Here is a 17,967-nt window from a genome sequence, read left to right as displayed (position 1 = left end):
AAGGAATGAAAGAAAAAAATATTTATGTAACAAGATTTGTATATTAAAAATTACTCTTACAACTTATACAATATTGAAGTAATTATTTTATTGTAGTAATATGATAATACTTTTTGTCGTCTTCACTTATGCTATTTGGTGCTCCTGATAAAGGATCCCTTCCATCATGTGATTTAGGGAATGCTATGACTTCTCTTATTGATTCTGCATTACATGCTAATGTGACTAGTCTATCAATACCCAGAGCAATACCAGCATGAGGAGGACATCCACATTTCAACGCATTCAAGAAATGCGATAACGTTGACGGATCAATATTCAAAATCCTCAATATCTTCTCTTGTAATTCAGCATTGTGCACACGCACTGATCCACCACCAATTTCATTACCATTCATTACAATATCATAAGCTAAAGACCTAACTTTTAGGGGCTCCGAGTCCAGTAAATGCAAGTCGGCAGGATGGGGAGATGTGAATGGATGATGGCACGTTTCTAAACCATTTTCACCTTTCAAAAATAATGGGAAGTCTACAACCCATAATGGTTCAACATCTGATTTGACTTGGAGCATGTTATTAGACTTTAATAGTGATGCTATCAACTCTCTTATTTCACCTAAACATAAGCACGCATTTTCGTCTTCACCTAGAGCAATGATAGTAGCATCCGAGTCATTGACTAAACACTGGATATGCCTGCCAACATCAGTGCCCAATTCTTTTGTGATATTTTCACTCAAAACTACTTTACATGAATGCTTTTTGGCAAATTCTCTAATTTTTTCTTTGTATTTAGTAGTTAATTTACCAATTTCCTTAGTATAAGGTAATGCATAGGCACCAAAGTTCTCATCATTTGATTTTTCAGGGAATAATTTCTTTAGATTTACGAATTTCAAGTCATAAGTCAAGTTAGGTTTGTCTGTACCATAATTAGTTAAAGCTTCTCTATATGTTATTCTTTTGAAAGGTGGTTTTGGAAGTGATTTTACAAATGTGCTGTAGAGTAACTCTTCAATCATAGTTAAGACACCATCCAAGTTAGTAAAAGAGAGTTCTATATCCAGCTGAGTGAATTCCGGCTGTCTGTCTGGTCTAGTTGTCTCATCTCTGTAACATCTTGCAACTTGGAAGTATCTGTCGACACCACCAGACATGAGCATTTGTTTGAACTGCTGTGGACTTTGTACTAGAGAGTAGAAGAGCCCCTTGTGATGGGTTGGCACTACAAACTCTCTAGCTCCTCCAGGGGTTCTGCAGAACAACGTGGGAGTCTCAACTTCAACAAATCCATGACTTTCAATCAGAAACCTCCTCATGTTATGCAGCATGTGTGAACGCACTCTCAAGTTATGCTGCATTTCGGGAAACCTCAAATCAACATATCTATGTTGTAATCTCAGTTGTTCCTTAGGTTTCTGGTAGTTTCTAAGGTTAAACGGTAGCATATCTACAGAGTTAAGTACGTCAAGTTTATCAATAATAACTTCTACTTCTCCCGTAGCCATGGTTTGATTGATCATATCTTTAGGTCTCAATGCGACAGTGCCCTTGATTTTGACAACAGTTTCTAAAGGAATATCAGACAGATTGATGTTGTCATTATTCACTATACACTGTGTTAAGCCATAGGCGTCTCTTAGAAGGAGAAACTTGGATAATCTTGAAAACTGCACCCAACCACAAAGAGTGACCTTCTTGCCCTCATGTTCTGGCCGTAACTCACCACATGTATGTGTTCTATACGTAAATGTATTGCAGTTTATGTCTTCTGGTACCTCATCAACGAGCTGCTTCGTTCCGTGCAGACTTTTCTTTACAAAACTCGATTGGTTATAGGTTATGTTCTCATGTTGTGGAAATTCGTAGCTAATGTTAGCAAATGTTCTCTGCCGGTGTGTATTAACACTAGTTTTCATGCAGCATGACGATATAGAGCAATACTTCACGGTACTTCTATATAAACACAGGTTTCTAGACAGCATTTTTATTTTGTATTTGTTTCTGTACTTTCGTGACTATGGTATTCACATGCTTGTGTATTGAAAAATATGATTCTATGGCTTACTTATTTAATCAAAATAAATGGTAAAATCAATGAAACACTGATGAAATTATTGAAATAAACAAATAACACCGCGATCTACACCCGACCCGACGTCGATTTGACATTGTCTGCTAATGACAGTGACAGGTGTATGACAGGTAATAATCCGTTTAGAAATGAATTTAGGATGATTCTAGTCACGATACGATGACCGTTGGAATATTCTGTTCATTGTTTGCTGTTGTTTGCACATCAAGCTACTTACTTCAATCTATTCCAAATCAATAATCCATTTTTAAATAAGGTTATAGGGCCAATAATACTAGCGCAGAGTCGAAGCGCATCGAAGCGTCAAATTTTTTACAACTAAACCGAAGCCACACGAATGCGCGCGTATTCGCCAGAATAGGCGCGGACTCTCACGTGTAGTAAATAGACAATCAGCGTTGTCCGTGCGCGCGTCTTTTTAAAATCTCTGAAGTAATGTGCGTTACGCTGCGGAGTTATTTTGAATTTGTTATGTTCAGTTTTGGATAGACGCTTCGACTCTGCGCTAGTATAAATCGACCTTATCTATCTGTATAGGTACAGACGTATTGCAGTAGTGTGCTAGCTTCCATTCACAGAGCCCTCTCGATAGGTTTGGGGATACCTGACCACAGCAGATGCAATTGTTTTTCTAGCATCTGCGTCGACAGCTAGCAGTAATAAAAGCACTTCCAAGTACTACCCGCGTCCCGTAGAAGTCGGCCTGCCGGGATAAAATACAGATAGCCTTGCCTATTCTACTCAGAAATGTTTTGAAATGAAATAATTTTTCGAATCCGTTCACTAGTTTCGGACAATTGCCGCTCCATCTCAACTCTGTAGTCTTTTGCTAGTCATCTGGGCTGAATAGGTCAGACGGGGAAGTCACTATTCAAACTGGATCTGGTTTAGAGTGGAAGCCCCCAACATGGAAAAACCAGAGGTAAATACACAGGACTAATAAATTAAAGCATTGAATATTTTTTTGATCTTTTTATTCTACAAAATACATAGAAGTCGATAGTAAACATTAACAAAGTAAAGCAGTGCATTCACTCTGAATATATTAGGATATAGGCACAAGGAAGCACTGAAATTAGGCAGCTTTACATAACGTAAATAACACCTATTATAAAAAATTACAACTATCGAAGTAATATTGACAAATCAAAGAATCCAGTAGATAACTACTATGATAACATGTTCAAAATTAAATTTTCAACAATTAAATCAATTGAGTTACCTACATTAAAAATAATTCAGATATTAATTGAAAATATTAACTATATTAAGAATTAAACAATGAAACTTCTGTCAAAGAAAAACTGCGATTGCGCGTCCGACATAAATAGGTCAAAACATAACTAAATTGTCTAAGAGGAGTCACTAAATGTTACAAAAAAAGTCGCTTAGCCTAAAAATACTTTTTCGCTAACAAAACGAATATTCAATGAAATCCCAACTGCACAACCACCAGATTGCCGTCAGGATTTCATGAGCAGCAATAACAATAACAAACAGTTACAACAAAATTTCAGCCTAATTCTCTCAGGAATAAGGTTTAAAATTTATATAAAAACTATTACCTAAGCTTCAAAATTTAAATTCAAGCATTTCGCCATATTGGCATAGGGAGCGGTACCGGCCCAGGTTGAAAGAGGGTTGGCGGTGGGTTCATGTAGTCATATGGCAGGTTGGTCAAGGTCTGCATCGGTGACATGATGGGAGGGTAGACAGGCGCGACAGGCGCGACCGGCGGCTGCGGCGGCATAGACTGCTGGATGTGACTGGCTTTCAGCATCTGTAACAATAGCAGATAATTTTATTAGTATCTGTGATTTTATTTACACAGGTATGTTTGTATATTTTGGACATCAAATAAGTTGGTTATAAAAAGTCTTGAAGTGGTAATAGGTATGCAAAATATTTTTCCTAGACATTGCAAGCAAAGACAGAAAACCTAGCTAGATTATACCGATTTTATTACATACCTTTATTACTTGCAATGCAGTTTCAGCAGCTTCAATTTGCGCCTGTTGCATTGACAGACAGGGTCGTGTAGCCAGCGGTCCAAAGCGACGAGGCGGAGAGATCAGGGGCAGACCAACATGTGGTAGTTCAACTTTTCCTACCCAAAGCTCTGAGTGGATAGGGTCCGAGTACTTCTGGAAGTTGTATACAGGTGGTACCCACATGTACCTGAAAAAAATCATTAAATTAAAAAAGTGAACATACTCAAGAAACTTAACAAGGAAATTAAAAGGTGTTAATTACATACCTTTTACACATTGATTCAAGCTTAGCTGGAGCCAATGGGTATTGGTCCTTGGGAGCATATGAGTAGTTGGGCGAGTCCGATGGTGAACCACAAGGGGACTCTCCTGCAGTGGCTGAACCTATACCTTCATCTTCTTTGGGAGAAGAAATATGAGTATTATTTTCCATCTGTTGCCTGTACATCAAGAGTGTTTGGGACAAGTTGAAACAGTTGTTAAATTTTGCATTGCCTCTGTTCAGTTTCTGAATGCGATATATCTCACGAACAACTGGTTTTGCCCATCTTATTTCAATATTGCTACCATCAATCTCTGCATTCTGAAGCTTTTTCATTGCTAACTCAGCATGTTCACGTTTGAAGAAGTGAATGAATGCATAGTCATAAATTTTCTTAACTCGTTCAACTTGATTTTTGATTGCAGACTCAAATACCGATTGGATGGTGTCTGGTGTAGTCCTTATTTGAAAGTTTCTTACATAGAGCACCTTCACCTGCAAAGAAATGCAGGTTTTATAAATTTAAATGCTTACTACATGCAGATAATAAAAATTATAAACAGTTGTTATTGGACACATAAACTTTGGAACACCTGTCCAGAGACAGTTTCATGAGTATTTACAGTAATAATATCAGTCAGCCAAGGGCAAACATTCGGCGCGCATTAGGCATTAAGTTAGAGTATACATTTGCTATAGGCATGTAATACCATCGCTATAATGAGGTAAATGTATGCATATCGCCAGAGGGCAACAGATTTACTTTAAAAGAAAATAATGTAATGCAATAAATTACAAATATGAACGCCAGGTAGGTATAACAAAAAACGCAAAGCGACTTTTTAGAATCTACTCACTTTTTGCATCTGCTCATCGTCAACATCTGGTTCAGGTTCGGCCCAGTCCACCATCAGTTCTTGGTCCCAAATCTTCACGCAGCCAGGCACCAGGGCTCGCCGCGCCATGGCCGCCGCTCGGTGCGAGGTAAACTCCACGAAAGCGAAGCCGCGGTTCAGCCTCTTGTCATAGCAGTTCTTGTACAGAATCAGGTCCACAATGCCACCCACGCGCTTCGAAAGCTCCTCCAGAACTTCTTCCTTGGTCTTCGTCTTCGGAATATTACCGACGAAGAGACGGCAGTTATCCACAGACTTCACCACGCCAATGTGTCGCTTCGGCCTTATCTCGTAGCCGTTCAACTCTTTCACGGCCGTGTAGGCGTCAGCCTTATTGGTATAGGTAACGAACGCGTAGCCACGGTTGGATCCCGAAAAATCCATCATGAGACGCATTTCGTAAATCTTACCGATCTTTGCGAATACGGGAACCAGTTCATCTTCGAAGATTTCTCTGGGCAGCTTGCCGATGAAGACTTCGCAGCCTTTCGGGGGCGCGGGGCCCACCCAGTTTGGGGGCGGCCCGAACTTCCTTTGACCGTTGTGCTGGACCAAGGGGTACCCTGTCTCCTGCATCAGGTCGAGGAGTTTCTGCGTCATAGACCGTTGTTCTTCCATTGTAACTATTAAAATTGCCAACAACAGTCAACTTGATCAATCCGTGCTGCTAATCGACTGAGTAGCGAAAAAGCGGCAAATCAAAGTGGCGGCTCGCTTTATACTTTAGCACTTGCCGACAAACGACGCGCGGCGGTTGTGACGTAGTCGATCATTCGAATTTGCCGCCAATTGTAAATAAGTTTTTCAATTTGTTTAAGATGTTTTAAAATTATTGCAGTGGTTATTAATTAAAGAAATAATAGTTAAAACTTCGTTATGTATTTAGAATAATAATTTGCTATTGATTTTATTTAGGAATACTTATATTTGGTTCCGTGTCGGTGTATCAAGAGGAAGAGGTAAATAGGTAAAACTTTGATTTGTATACGTAATTCAAGTAAAACGAAATGTATATATTTTGTGAAGTTAATTAAATAAGGGACCTATTTAATGAGAATAAATAAGCACGGATAAAAGCATAATTATTTTAAAAGTATATCATCAAAACACCTTTGTAGTATATTTGAAAGAACAACTTTAATAATTTTTTAATATAATTATGATGAAGTAAACTACAAATTAATCTAAAATCTTAAAATTTGATTAAAACATATGAGAAAAATACTTTAAATTACACATATCATTAAAACAAGGACTTAAATGAATAAGAGTAGGTACCTACTCAATATAATCAGTATTACGTTACAATAAAATAATTCATTTACATATTATGTGTACATTATACTAAAACAATGCTTGTATTTAAATACTAATTACTACAGTTAATAACAATTATTGGATACGGTATCGCTAATTAGGATTTTTATTAGGACAATTTGCAAGACTAACGATAGATGGCGCTGTTCTCAATTTAAATTTTGGCTGAACTCGATTTTTTTAATTTTTTCAATTTGTGTATTTGGATTCTATTTAAACTATTATAGTGACCTATTTAATTGTGTATTAACATAAATCGTCTATACTACATGAATGATTCTTTCACCCTTTGAAACCGTAAAATCCGTTCAGTAACTTTAGGCACCTAGATTTGGGGTTCATATTTCATAGTAAACAAATAGACAGATTTTGTTTTAAAGAAGCATTTATGTTTTAGAACTTTCATTTACATTCTTTATATTATATTAGTTGATAAATCAATAGTTTATAATCTTTATAATCAATAGGTATCTAAGGAAATAAGGGATAAAGTAAAAATCAAATAAATTCAATAACTTTAATACAATTTCAAATTCACATCACGTACAAAATAATTATATCCTTTATTCAATACATGCAGCATTATGGTAACATCCAAAGCGAGCTTACATACCTACAAAAAGATAATATGAGTCATTCTTAAAACTAATAGTTTAACTATATGAGAATAAGGTTCATTTTTGATTGGCACGATATGAAAATGTAGTCGAAACTTAGGATTAACTTAAGGTACCGCACATGCATGAAATCAGCCGCAGCTGCACTACTGGGACGCCGATTCTACTACTTAAGCGACATACGATCCACATCCGACTGAGATCCAATCACGACTCAATTACGATTGAAGCGTATGTGGCATACCAATATTTCTTTTAAATAAACGTTTATCCGTTTCTGTGATTCAATAATGAATCATATTGTCTGCAAATTATTTACGATTGCAATATGATTGTAGAGCAAACTACCGTGTAGACCAAATGGCAGACCAATAGCAAACCAGTCGAATGTCACTGAAATACTATTGGTCTTATATATATTAGGAGCAGAATGCCCGCTAAGGTTAGAACTGCTACTGCGATTCAATTTTGACATTATTAACTTAGGAGAATCGGGCCCCTGGTTTATACGTATTTACATAAAACCATTTTGGTTCGAAAAGGCAGCTACACGTGCAGTCAATTCAAAACGTCCTTTCTGCTTTTAAACAAAAATGCAAAAAATATAGTTTATTTTTTGTCTTCAATTTATTATAAGCGTGTTGAACGGTTGTTGTATGTAATGAGAGATCTAATTTCTAAAGCTACAGCAGAACTTATGAAAATATTTTATTTAAAACTTAAAAACTAAAATTATCACAATCAATATTTTAAATTCATATACATAAACAGATCTTTAAAGTACTCAATAAAATTGTAACAAGCATTTGATTACCTGCCAAACCAAATATACACAAAAAATCTTTTAACTGTAATGATAACCGAATCATTTAAGTTTCCCGGGTAACTGGGTTGAGGTCAGATAGGCAGTCGTTCCTTGTAAAGCACTGGTACTCAGCTGCATCCGGTCAGACTGGAAGCCGAACCCAACATAGTTGGGAAAAAGGCTAGACAGATGATGATATTTTAGGTTCTTTTAAACCTGAAGACGTTTTATAATTTAGTTGATTCACATGAAAATTGCATCCACTTATGCAAAGTAACATAAAAATACAGAGCTTTTATACAATAATACATTCTTAATAATACTAAAATAATATTTACACGCAAGCAAATAAGCACACTGGCAACTAACTATACATTATAAGTGAATAGCATTACATAGTAAGAATAAACTCTTTTACTGGAAAATTTATAATATTAGTAGGATAAAATATAATTGTGGTCAAGATCAAATCCGATAACTGTGATGATACACTTAATTAAACGTCTTAATTAAAAAATATATTTTATCATTGCTTAATAATAAAAACGTAATAAGCACACAATCACATGAAAATTAAAAAAAATTGAACATCATTTTTCCGTAATTTTTTATAGTAATTACACAATATTTTACTGTACATACTAACTTGTCCTAGAATGTAAGCGACTATTCAACCGATAACAACATAAACAATATGCAAAAAAACACAAAAATTGCAACAATTTTCAACTCATTTTCCACCATTTTTGTAGTTTTCTTCCAAGTTTCGTCTATTTTTTGATTCATAAATTTTTTCTTCCTACATTTTGATAATTTGTCTTGGTTTTACATGTCACAAAGTGTGTCGGCGGTCGGGCAAAAGTCAGGTCGAAGTACGACGCCAAAATATTCTTTTGATACAAAATGCACCATTTTTACTGTTTTCACCAACTTATACTAGGATATAAGCGACTATTCGGACGATAACGGCATAAATAAAAAAAATCACAAAATTATAACGCCATTTTCCACCCGTCATTTTTGTAGGTTTCTTCAAAGTTTTCGTCATTTTGATATTTTTTCTTGGTTTTACCAGGATATAAGTGTCTATACGGCCGATAACAAAATTAAAACTATGCAAAAATCCCAAAAAATTACAACGCAAAACGCCATTTTTGTAGGTTTCTTCTGAGTTTTTGTCATTTTTTCTCGCTGTTACATATCATTCTGGTGCTCTAGCCCCTTGTTATCGAGTCCGGCGGGCGTTGACAGTGTGTCGGCATCGGTATCGAAGCTGGCGTCGGTATCCAGCTCGAGCACCCAGGGCTGCAGCTCGGCGGAGTACAGGGTGCCAAGAGATTTTCTTGATAAAAAATGTTACATTTCATTGATCTTACTAACTTATACTATGATATAGGTGTCTATACAGCCGATAACAACATAAAAAATATGCAAAAAAACACAAATTTTTCAACTTATAACGCCATTTTTGCAGTTTTCTTCCAAGATTTCGTCATTTTTATAGCTTTTCCTGCTTTTACCTATCATTCTGGTACTCCAGTCCCTTGTTATCCAGTCCGGCGGGCGTTGACAGTGTGTCGGCATCGGTATCGAAGCTGGCGTCGGTATCGAGCTCGATCACCCAGGGCTGTAGTTCGGCAAAGTATACAGGGCGACAAGAGATTTTTTTGATAGAAAATGCGACTTTTTTACTGTTATCAATAACTTATCCTAGGATACAGGTGTCTATATAACCGATTACAATATGAAAATTAGCAAATATGCAACTTATGACGCCATTTTTGTAGTTTTCTTCCGAGTTTCCGTCATTATTGTGGTTCATTGTTTTTCCTTCCTACATTTTAATCACTTTTCCTGGTTTTACATGTCATTCTGGTACTCCAGCCCCTTGTTATCGAGTCCGGCGGGCGTTGACAGCGTGTCGGCATCGGTATCGAAGCTGGCGTGAAGATCAAACGACAGAATTCTATTTTTGATAGAAAATGCGTCTTTTTTACTGTTTTCACCAACTTATACACTAGGATATAAGCGACTATTCGGACGATAACAACATAACAATTACAAAATTATCAACTTTTAACGCAATTTTTGCTGTTTTTCTTCAAAGTTTTCGTCATTTTTATATTTTTTCCTGCTTTTACATATCGTTCTGGTACTCCAGTCCCTTGTTATCGAGTCCGGCGGGCGTGGACAGTGTGTCGGCATCGGTGTCGAAGCTGGCGTGAAGATCAAACGACAGAAATTATATTTTTGATAGATAATGCGTAATTTTTACTGTTTTCACTAACTTATCCTACGAAATAGGTGTCTATTCAGCCGATAACAACATAAACAATATGCAAAAAATCACAAAATTTTCAGCTAATAACGCAATTTTTGCAGTATTCTTAAAAGTTTTCGTCATTTTCCTTGGTTTTACATATCATTCTGGTACTCCAGCCCCTTGTTATCAAGTCCGGCGGGCGTGGACAGTGTGTCGGCATCAGTATCGAAGCTGGCGTCGGTATCGAGCTCGAGCACCCAGGGCTGTAGCTCGGCGGAGTACAGGGCGCCAAGAGATTTTTTTGATAGAAAATGCGACTTTTTTACTGTTCTTACTAACTTATAGAAGGATACAGGTGTCTATACAGACGACAACAACATAAAAATAATGCAAAAAATCTCAAAACTTTCAATTTATAACGCAATTTTTGCAGTTTTCTTCGAAGTTTTTGTCATTTTTATAATTTTTCTTGGTGTTACATATCATTCTGGTACTCCAGCCCCTTGTTATCGAGTCCGGCGGGCGTTGACAGTGTGTCGGCATCGGTATCGAAGCTGGCGTCGGTATCGAGCTCGAGCACCCAGGGCTGTAGTTCCGCGAAATATAGGGCGCCAAGAGATTTTTTTGATAGAAAATGTTACATTTTACTGTTCTTACTAACTTATAGAAGGATACAGGTGTCTATACAGACGACAACAACATAAAAATAATGCAAAAAATCTCAAAACTTTCAATTTATAACGCAATTTTTGCAGTTTTCTTCGAAGTTTTTGTCATTTTTATAATTTTTCTTGGTGTTACATATCATTCTGGTACTCCAGTCCCTTGTTATCGAGTCCGGCGGGCGTTGACAGTGTGTCGGCGTCGGTATCGAAGCTGGCGTCGGTATCGAGCTCGAGCACCCAGGGCTGTAGCTCGGCGGAGCAGAGGACGCCGTACACAGCTGCGCCGAGTAGATAGATGGCGCTGGAGATGAAGAATACTATGCGCCATTGGTCTGCTGTCTGGAATTGTAATAGAAGTTATTATTATTATTTGTGGATAAACAATCACCATGTTTTCTCTGCATCACCCTAAGGTTTACTGGAAAGAATGACTATGGCATTAAGTCCGCCATGTTTTGTTGCATAAAATTTGTAGAACCAATCTCTTAAACTATAAGACTAAGATTGGGTCAATTCCAGGTCAAGCAAGTACCAATGTAGCTTTTCTAAGTTTGTATGTACTCTCTAAGTAAATATATCTTGGACACCAATGACCGTGTTTCGCAGGGCACGATAAAGTGTAGGTCACGGCAGTCATTTGAACATCTTTGGCAGTCGTTACGGGTAGTCAGAAGCCATTAGTCTTACAACCAATTTTATAAAGGGGTAACGCCCGGGTAACTGGGTTGATGTGTGAGAGAAGTCTTGTGTCCCGCAGTGGGACTACTTCACTACCGATAAGAACAACCTGAATTGGTGTGAACACTAATTTAAACTCCATTTTATCATAAAAATACGTACCTTATCAGTAACAATAGATCCTGCTAGCGGCGGGCTGATGATGCCAGGCAGAGTGGCGATAGTATTAGACAGGCCCATGAGCACGCTGGCGTGAGGCGGCGCTATGTCCAAGTGGTTCACGCTGAAATTGTTATAATGGGAGTTTGGTTAATGTGACAAGTGATTTTGGGCTTTGTGGCTTCCGAGGATGCATGTTGTTTAAAAAAGACGATTTAATGCCTTAAAGTTTTGAAATTAAGTTGAGTTTAGAATGTTTTTTTGAAGCGTGTGTTGTATCGTATGTATATGAATAAATAAAGTTCAACTAATTCAATGTCATATATCAGTAGGTAGGTTAGGTAGTGCAAAATTATAAACTTCTTAGCGCTACCGCCCGCCAGCGGTTTTACTCGCGTCTCGTAAGAACTACTTCGCACGCCTGGTGAGAAGCAGCATATAGCCTACTTCGATAAATTGGCTGTCTAATACTGGGAAGGTTTTTTTTTTAAATGATTTTTAATTTATTTACCTGAATCCTGACCAGGCGAATCCTCCAAGGCCAACTGCAACAGTGAGGAACACTATACACCCAGTTACAGTGGTCGAGTAAGCCGCCGCTACCATGAACACCGTCTGAAAATGTGTTGAAAATCAAAAGTTAGTGATAGAAATAATTTATTTACGACAATCCCACCTTTGATTCGTTTCAAAGAGAATCATCATCATCCTCTGGCCCTTATCCCAACTTTATTTGGGGTCGGCACGTTTTCGCCTTCTCTTTATTTCAAACAGAAATACATGGAAAATTGAAGATTAGTAAAAAAGGAACATCTCCATTTGTACCTACATTTTTTGCAGTCGTTACGTGCAGTCATATGTCTTATCCCTTAGTACGACAGGTTGTCAGACCATCTGGTTGTTGGCGTTGACAGATCAGATAAAAGACTGGTACTCAGCTTTATCCTATAGACTGGAGGTCGAAAAGTTGAGAAAAGGCTAGGTAAATGATCTTTTCCAAAAGGACCCCGAAAGTTTAAAAATTAAACCCACCTGTGACAAAAAAGCTCCGCAATTAAACAGCTTCCTAATATTAGTTCTAGACATGATGCCTCTTCGCAGCAGCCAGTCAGCCGCGTGGCCGGCGACTTGTAGTACTATCGCCATCGCTAGGTACGGTACGGCCGATAAGAAGCCGGTTTGTGATGTCTCGAATTTGAATACATCTGGAATTTATAAAAAGCTAAATGCCAGCGGTTTCACCTGCATCCCGTGGGAACCTCGGCACGAACCCGGATAAATAGTAGCCTATAGCCTTCCTCGATAAATGGGCTATCTAACACCGAAATAATTGTTCAATTCGGACCAGTAGTTCCTGAGATTAGCGCGTTCAAACAAACAAACAAACTCTTCAGCTTTATAATCTTAGTATAAATTACATTATCATTGTCTCGGTGAGAAAAACTTTATAAGAAAACGAAGCTTAGCTTGTGATAACATCTCGTATTCTTACACGCTGTGTATATTAGTTGGGTAATTACAATCGGTGCCGCTAGATGGCGTTGCAATCATTATTTTATGCAATGAACAAAAATATCATATAGATATTTTATGGGTTGCGATGTGATCAGGGTGTTCTACAGTTTTCTAAACCATACATATATGATTTTTAGATCATTGTCTTCTCGCAGGAAACATCTATTAACACCGTAGAGCAGACTCCATTAAAACATCCAATAAATGTATCAGGAAAAATACTGAAGTATTAGGCTAAATATATTAATAATACATAATGTATTAAGTATTATGTATTTCCTATATAAAAATAAATCAACACTACCTTGCATGAAAGTAGGCAAGAAAGTGAGCAGCGTATAAAAGCCCCAGTTTTCACTGAAGTGTGCCATGACGATCGCCCACACCGGCCCTGAGGTCAGCATCGCCTTCCACGGGTGACGGATCTTTGAGCCTTCAATCTACATACTATTTCTTATAACAAATTAAATCAACATTACCTCGCTTGCATGAAAGTGGGCAGGAAAGTGAGCAGCGTAAACGGGCCCCGATGTTTTGTCCAGGTTTAGACTGCATGATTATTATTATTTCAGAAAAAATTAATCAACAATACCTTGCATAAAAGTAGGTAAGAACGTAAGCAGCGTATAAAAGCCCCAGTTTTCACTGAAGTGTGCCATGACGATCGCCCACACCGGCCCTGACGTTAGCATCGCTTTCCACGGGTGACGGATCTTTGAGCCTTCAATCTTCATACTATTTCTTATTATAACAAATTAAATCAACATTACCTTGCATGAAAGTGGGCAGGAAAGTGAGCACCGTAAACGGGCCCCGATGTTTTGTCCAGGTTTAGACTGCATGATTATTATGATTTCAGAAAAAAAATATCAACAATACCTTGCATAAAAGTAGGCAGGAAAGTGAGCAGCGTATAAAAGCCCCAGTTTTCACTGAAGTGTGCCATGACGATCGCCCACACCGGCCCCGACGTTAGCATCGCTTTCCACGGGTGACGGATCTTTGAGCCTTCCACTGCTTGAGTGCCGCGGGAGTCCTGGGGTAAAAAATTGGTAATATCTTAAGGGTGGTTAGGTAAGGAAAATTTGTATCAAACAAACTGATTTAAAAGTAAATGTATCAGAAATCTTCTTATATATAAAAATGAATTGATGTTCGTTAGTCTCACTAAAACTCGAGAATGGCTGGACCGATTTGGGTTATTTTGGTTTTAAAATGTTCGTAGAGGTCCAGGGAAGGTTTAAACGATACGAAGTTTGTTGGGTCAGCTAGTATTTATATAAAATATAGTTTTTTTATCAACTACAGGACAAGCTACTACAATGTGTCAATGTAATTTTTTAATAGATTTTTAACTTTATATCGAGAGTATAAGATCCAATGTTGATTGGGAAAATTCACAGATTGGAGTAGCTTGACGTGTTGGCTTAGTTTGGCAGAAGCATTTTTTTTTTCAAAAGATAATTCTTCTTCATCCGAAGGTGAATCAAATTCAAATCAATTCAACCCCAAAGGTTGAATGCAAAGAAAAAAATACTGAAGTTACATTCTTTTTTACACATCTTAACCAATATCTATGTATCGCAAATTTCTCTTCTAATCTATTGCAAAGTTTACCTTACCTGTATATACTTAAGTTCTGCGGGACTGATGTGAGGATCTTTCTCAGGAGATTCCTTAACGACGAGCCACCATATCGTTGTCCATATCAAACCCGAGAGGCCTGGAAAACACGTTATTTTTATGTTAATATTGAAGAACATTTTTCTCACTTTTTAATAGTTTTATGGGCTGGTATCCAAAACGTGATTTTTTAAAACAAGAAAATTGAAGGAAATATCAAAGAAATGTAGCTATTACTAGAATGGACTCTCGCTGTGGCGGCATATTGGGCTGACAAATTGTAGTGTCACTGTAAGACATGTCATCGACACGAAAGAAGAAGACTATGAGAAGACTAGAATGGACAGGCATCAGTCACCAGCTTTTTTTTCTGTACCTAAATAGCCTCAACGAAGTAAGATACAGTAAAATGTTTACAAAGACAGGTTCTAAGAGCAATTCAACCTCTTTCAAACTCAAACCCACAGACAATACTCACCAAAAACATAAAAGATCCCCGGCCAGCCAGTATAATGAGCTAACAGAGAACATATGGGCATGGAGACCACAGTCCCGGCGTAGCTGCCGCTAAACGCGAAGACGGGACCATACTGCGTGGATGCACGGGTATGTCACACCCGGGGAGAATAGGACGTCAATACTCACCAAAAACATAAAAGATGCCCGGCCAGCCGGTATAGTGAGCTAACAGGGAACATATGGGCATGGACACCACAGTGCATAGCATAGCTGCCGCTGAACGCGTGGAATTACGGGTACGTCACACTCTGGGAGAATAGGAAAGTAATACTCACCGAAAACGTAAAATATCCCCGGCCAGCCAGTATAGTGTGCTAACAAGGAACATATGGGCATGGAGACCACAGTGCCGGCGTAGCTGCCGCTGAATGAATGGATCCACGGGTATGTCACACCCGGGGGGAATTCAAAGTAATACTCACCGAAAACGTAAAATATCCCCGGCCAGCCAGTATAGTGAGCTAACAGGGAACATATAGGCATGGACACCACAGTGCCGGCATAGCTGCCGCTAAACGCGAAGGTTGCCAGTCGAGCCCGCTCCGAGCTCGGAGCCCAGCGAGACCATACTGCGTGGATGCACGGGTATGTCACACCCGGGGGGAATAGAACGTCAATACTCACCAAAAACATAGAATATCCCCGGCCAGCCAGTATAGTGAGCTAGCAAGGAACATATGGGCATGGAGACCACAGTGCCGGCGTAGCTGCCGCTGAATGAATGGATCCACGGGTATGTCACACCCGGGGGGAATAGGACGTTAACACTCACCAAAAACATAGAATATCCCCGGCCAGCCAGTATAGTGAGCTAGCAAGGAACATATGGGCATGGAGACCACAGTGCCGGCGTAGCTGCTGCTGAATGAGTGGATCCACGGGTATGTCACACCCGGGGGGAATAGGAAAGCAATACTCACCAAAAACATAAAAGATTCCCGGCCAGCCAGTATAATGAGCTAACAGGGAACATATAGGCAACACCACAGTGCCGGCGTAGCTGCCGCTGAAGGCGAAGGTCGCCAGTCGAGCCCGCTCCGAGCTCGGCGCCCAGCGAGACCATACTGCGAGGATGGATGGGTATGTCACACCCTGGGGGAATAGGAAACTAATACTCACCAAAAACATAAAAGATCCCCGGCCAGCCAGTATAGTGTGCTAACAAGGAACATATAGGCATGGAGACCACAGTCCCGGCGTAGCTGCCGCTGAAGGCAAAGGTCGCCAGTCGAGCCCGCTCCGAGCTCGGCGCCCAGCGAGACCATACTGCGTGGATGCACGGGTATGTCACACCCTGGGGGAAGTTAGAAGTATTTATTATGGAAATTGCAAATATTGTTATTTTGCAGAACGCTCATCGGCATTATTGTATTTATAATGGACCTATCTTCTAGTATGAGGGTAGGTACTGACAGCAATAAAAGTTTATTTCGACAGTCAAAATTTCCTGGATATCAGACAATTAATTGGCTGCTTTTAAATTTGATGCTATTGGAGCTTCCTTTTACAGTCGACCATGTTAAGAATTATTCAAGAGTTTATTTTATGCAATTTTCAAAGGAAACGAAAGCTAAATTACTTTGAAATATAAAACTTCCTATCAAATTGACTCATTACTTCAGACATTATATACTTAGTTAGCTATAATATGCATAGAGCTTGTATAGCTAGAAGAAGTTCACTCACAAAAAACAAGTTGCGTACCTACACAAAATAAGTGTGAAGTTTTTCCTATTGACACATTTCATCACTTATTTATGTACAACAGTTCTCACATACAGGAATAAATATAAAGGCCTTACCTCAAACAGTCCTTCGACCACTCTGACAGCTATCAAGAGCGCAGTACTGGTGTGCGCAAGCGGCGGTGTGAAGAGAGTTAGCAAAGATGTCGCGCCAATGCCTATCGCGAACACCCTGTAGAGTTATTAAAAAGTCAATTGATTAATTGTGAAATGTTATTATCATCAGCTTTTCTTATTTTATATTACTTTTTAACAGAGGCTGTTTTTCTTACAGCTGTCAATAAAGTGATTAAGATCAATGTATAATTTTCGATTGAGTGAGTTACATGAGTTGGTAAAGGAATTGCTGTACGACGTTGACCATTGACCAAGTTGTATGGACATGTAGATAAAACCTTGTGTCCAATTATAAGCTCTATTGGGAGCTATAAAGTAGTTCCGAACTTCAGAACATAATTCCATGTCCCCTATATAAGTGTTTTGTGTACGTGTGTGTGTTCTATAAAACGGAACGAACCTGTTACCTCCTATTTTAGCAGCGAGCCAGCCGCCAGGCAGCTGCGTGATCAGGTACCCATAGAAGAAGGAACTCAGCACCAGACCCTTGGTTTGAGAGCTCCAGTCAAACTCTGGAATCTGAAGAACGATTTGATATACTAAATATATTAAGGTTTTGATGAAAAGGTCGATGGGTATTTTACGTCTAGACATGAGAAATAAATGTTCGTACTTCCTTTTCAATGTGATAGAAGTCCTGCGCTACTTTAGGACAGTTACTTATGTCTTGGCAGAAAATATCTCAAAGGACATGTCAC

The 17,967-nt window shown here is 38.6% G+C and overlaps 3 protein-coding genes across 5 annotated transcripts in view; all 3 read right to left on the bottom strand.

Moving 5' to 3' along the window:
* Positions 1–65: 65 nt before the first annotated feature.
* LOC110378301 (aspartate--tRNA ligase, mitochondrial) lies at positions 66–2,170 on the bottom strand. Its single transcript, XM_021337502.3, has one exon. The coding sequence runs from the start codon at positions 1,985–1,987 to the stop codon at positions 83–85; it is 1,905 nt and encodes a 634-aa protein (XP_021193177.3). The 5' UTR covers positions 1,988–2,170; the 3' UTR covers positions 66–82.
* A 903-nt stretch (positions 2,171–3,073) lies between these two features.
* On the bottom strand, positions 3,074–6,085 carry LOC110378297 (probable RNA-binding protein 46). 2 transcript variants are annotated; one of them, XM_021337492.3, is made up of 4 exons: positions 5,208–6,085; positions 4,355–4,839; positions 4,068–4,275; positions 3,074–3,877 (listed from the first exon to the last, which is right to left on the bottom strand). In XM_021337492.3, the coding sequence occupies exons 1-4, from the start codon at positions 5,862–5,864 to the stop codon at positions 3,683–3,685; spliced, it is 1,545 nt and encodes a 514-aa protein (XP_021193167.3). In that variant the 5' UTR covers positions 5,865–6,085; the 3' UTR covers positions 3,074–3,682. The 2 variants fall into 2 exon arrangements, with proteins under 2 accessions (XP_021193167.3, XP_021193166.3); XM_021337491.3 differs by having other exon boundaries at positions 4,355–4,845; positions 5,208–6,084.
* Positions 6,086–7,066: 981 nt separating this feature from the next.
* Positions 7,067–17,967, bottom strand: part of LOC110378300 (vesicular glutamate transporter 1) — a 38,650-nt gene continuing 27,749 nt past the window's right edge. For both annotated transcript variants that reach the window (XM_064034477.1, XM_064034476.1), the window contains exons 3-11: positions 17,670–17,788; positions 17,210–17,324; positions 16,527–16,701; positions 14,888–14,988; positions 14,145–14,301; positions 12,783–12,955; positions 12,262–12,365; positions 11,754–11,874; positions 7,067–11,252 (exon numbers count right to left, since the gene is read on the bottom strand). In XM_064034477.1, coding sequence (XP_063890547.1) covers positions 11,046–11,252; positions 11,754–11,874; positions 12,262–12,365; positions 12,783–12,955; positions 14,145–14,301; positions 14,888–14,988; positions 16,527–16,701; positions 17,210–17,324; positions 17,670–17,788 — 1,272 coding nt within the window. In that variant the 3' untranslated portion in view covers positions 7,067–11,045. The remainder of the gene's footprint in view (positions 11,253–11,753; positions 11,875–12,261; positions 12,366–12,782; positions 12,956–14,144; positions 14,302–14,887; positions 14,989–16,526; positions 16,702–17,209; positions 17,325–17,669; positions 17,789–17,967) is intronic.

This window comes from Helicoverpa armigera, chromosome 4 (genome assembly GCF_030705265.1).
Source record: "Helicoverpa armigera isolate CAAS_96S chromosome 4, ASM3070526v1, whole genome shotgun sequence".
NCBI classification, from domain to species: domain Eukaryota; kingdom Metazoa; phylum Arthropoda; class Insecta; order Lepidoptera; family Noctuidae; genus Helicoverpa; species Helicoverpa armigera.
Note: the sequence above shows the minus strand (reverse complement) of the source record. Positions and strands in the feature narration are given on the sequence as shown.

Excerpts from the sequence above, each read along its gene's own strand:
- LOC110378301 (XM_021337502.3), bottom strand. The coding sequence starts at position 1,987 with ATGCTGTCTAGAAACCTGTGTTTATATAGAAGTACCGTGAAGTATTGC.
- LOC110378297 (XM_021337491.3), bottom strand. The coding sequence starts at position 5,864 with ATGGAAGAACAACGGTCTATGACGCAGAAACTCCTCGACCTGATGCAG. Across the intron at positions 4,276-4,354 it reads CTTGAATCAATGTGTAAAAG|GTACATGTGGGTACCACCTG; the intron begins GTATGTAATTAA and ends GATTTTTTTCAG. Across the intron at positions 3,878-4,067 it reads CTGCATTGCAAGTAATAAAG|ATGCTGAAAGCCAGTCACAT; the intron begins GTATGTAATAAA and ends CTATTGTTACAG.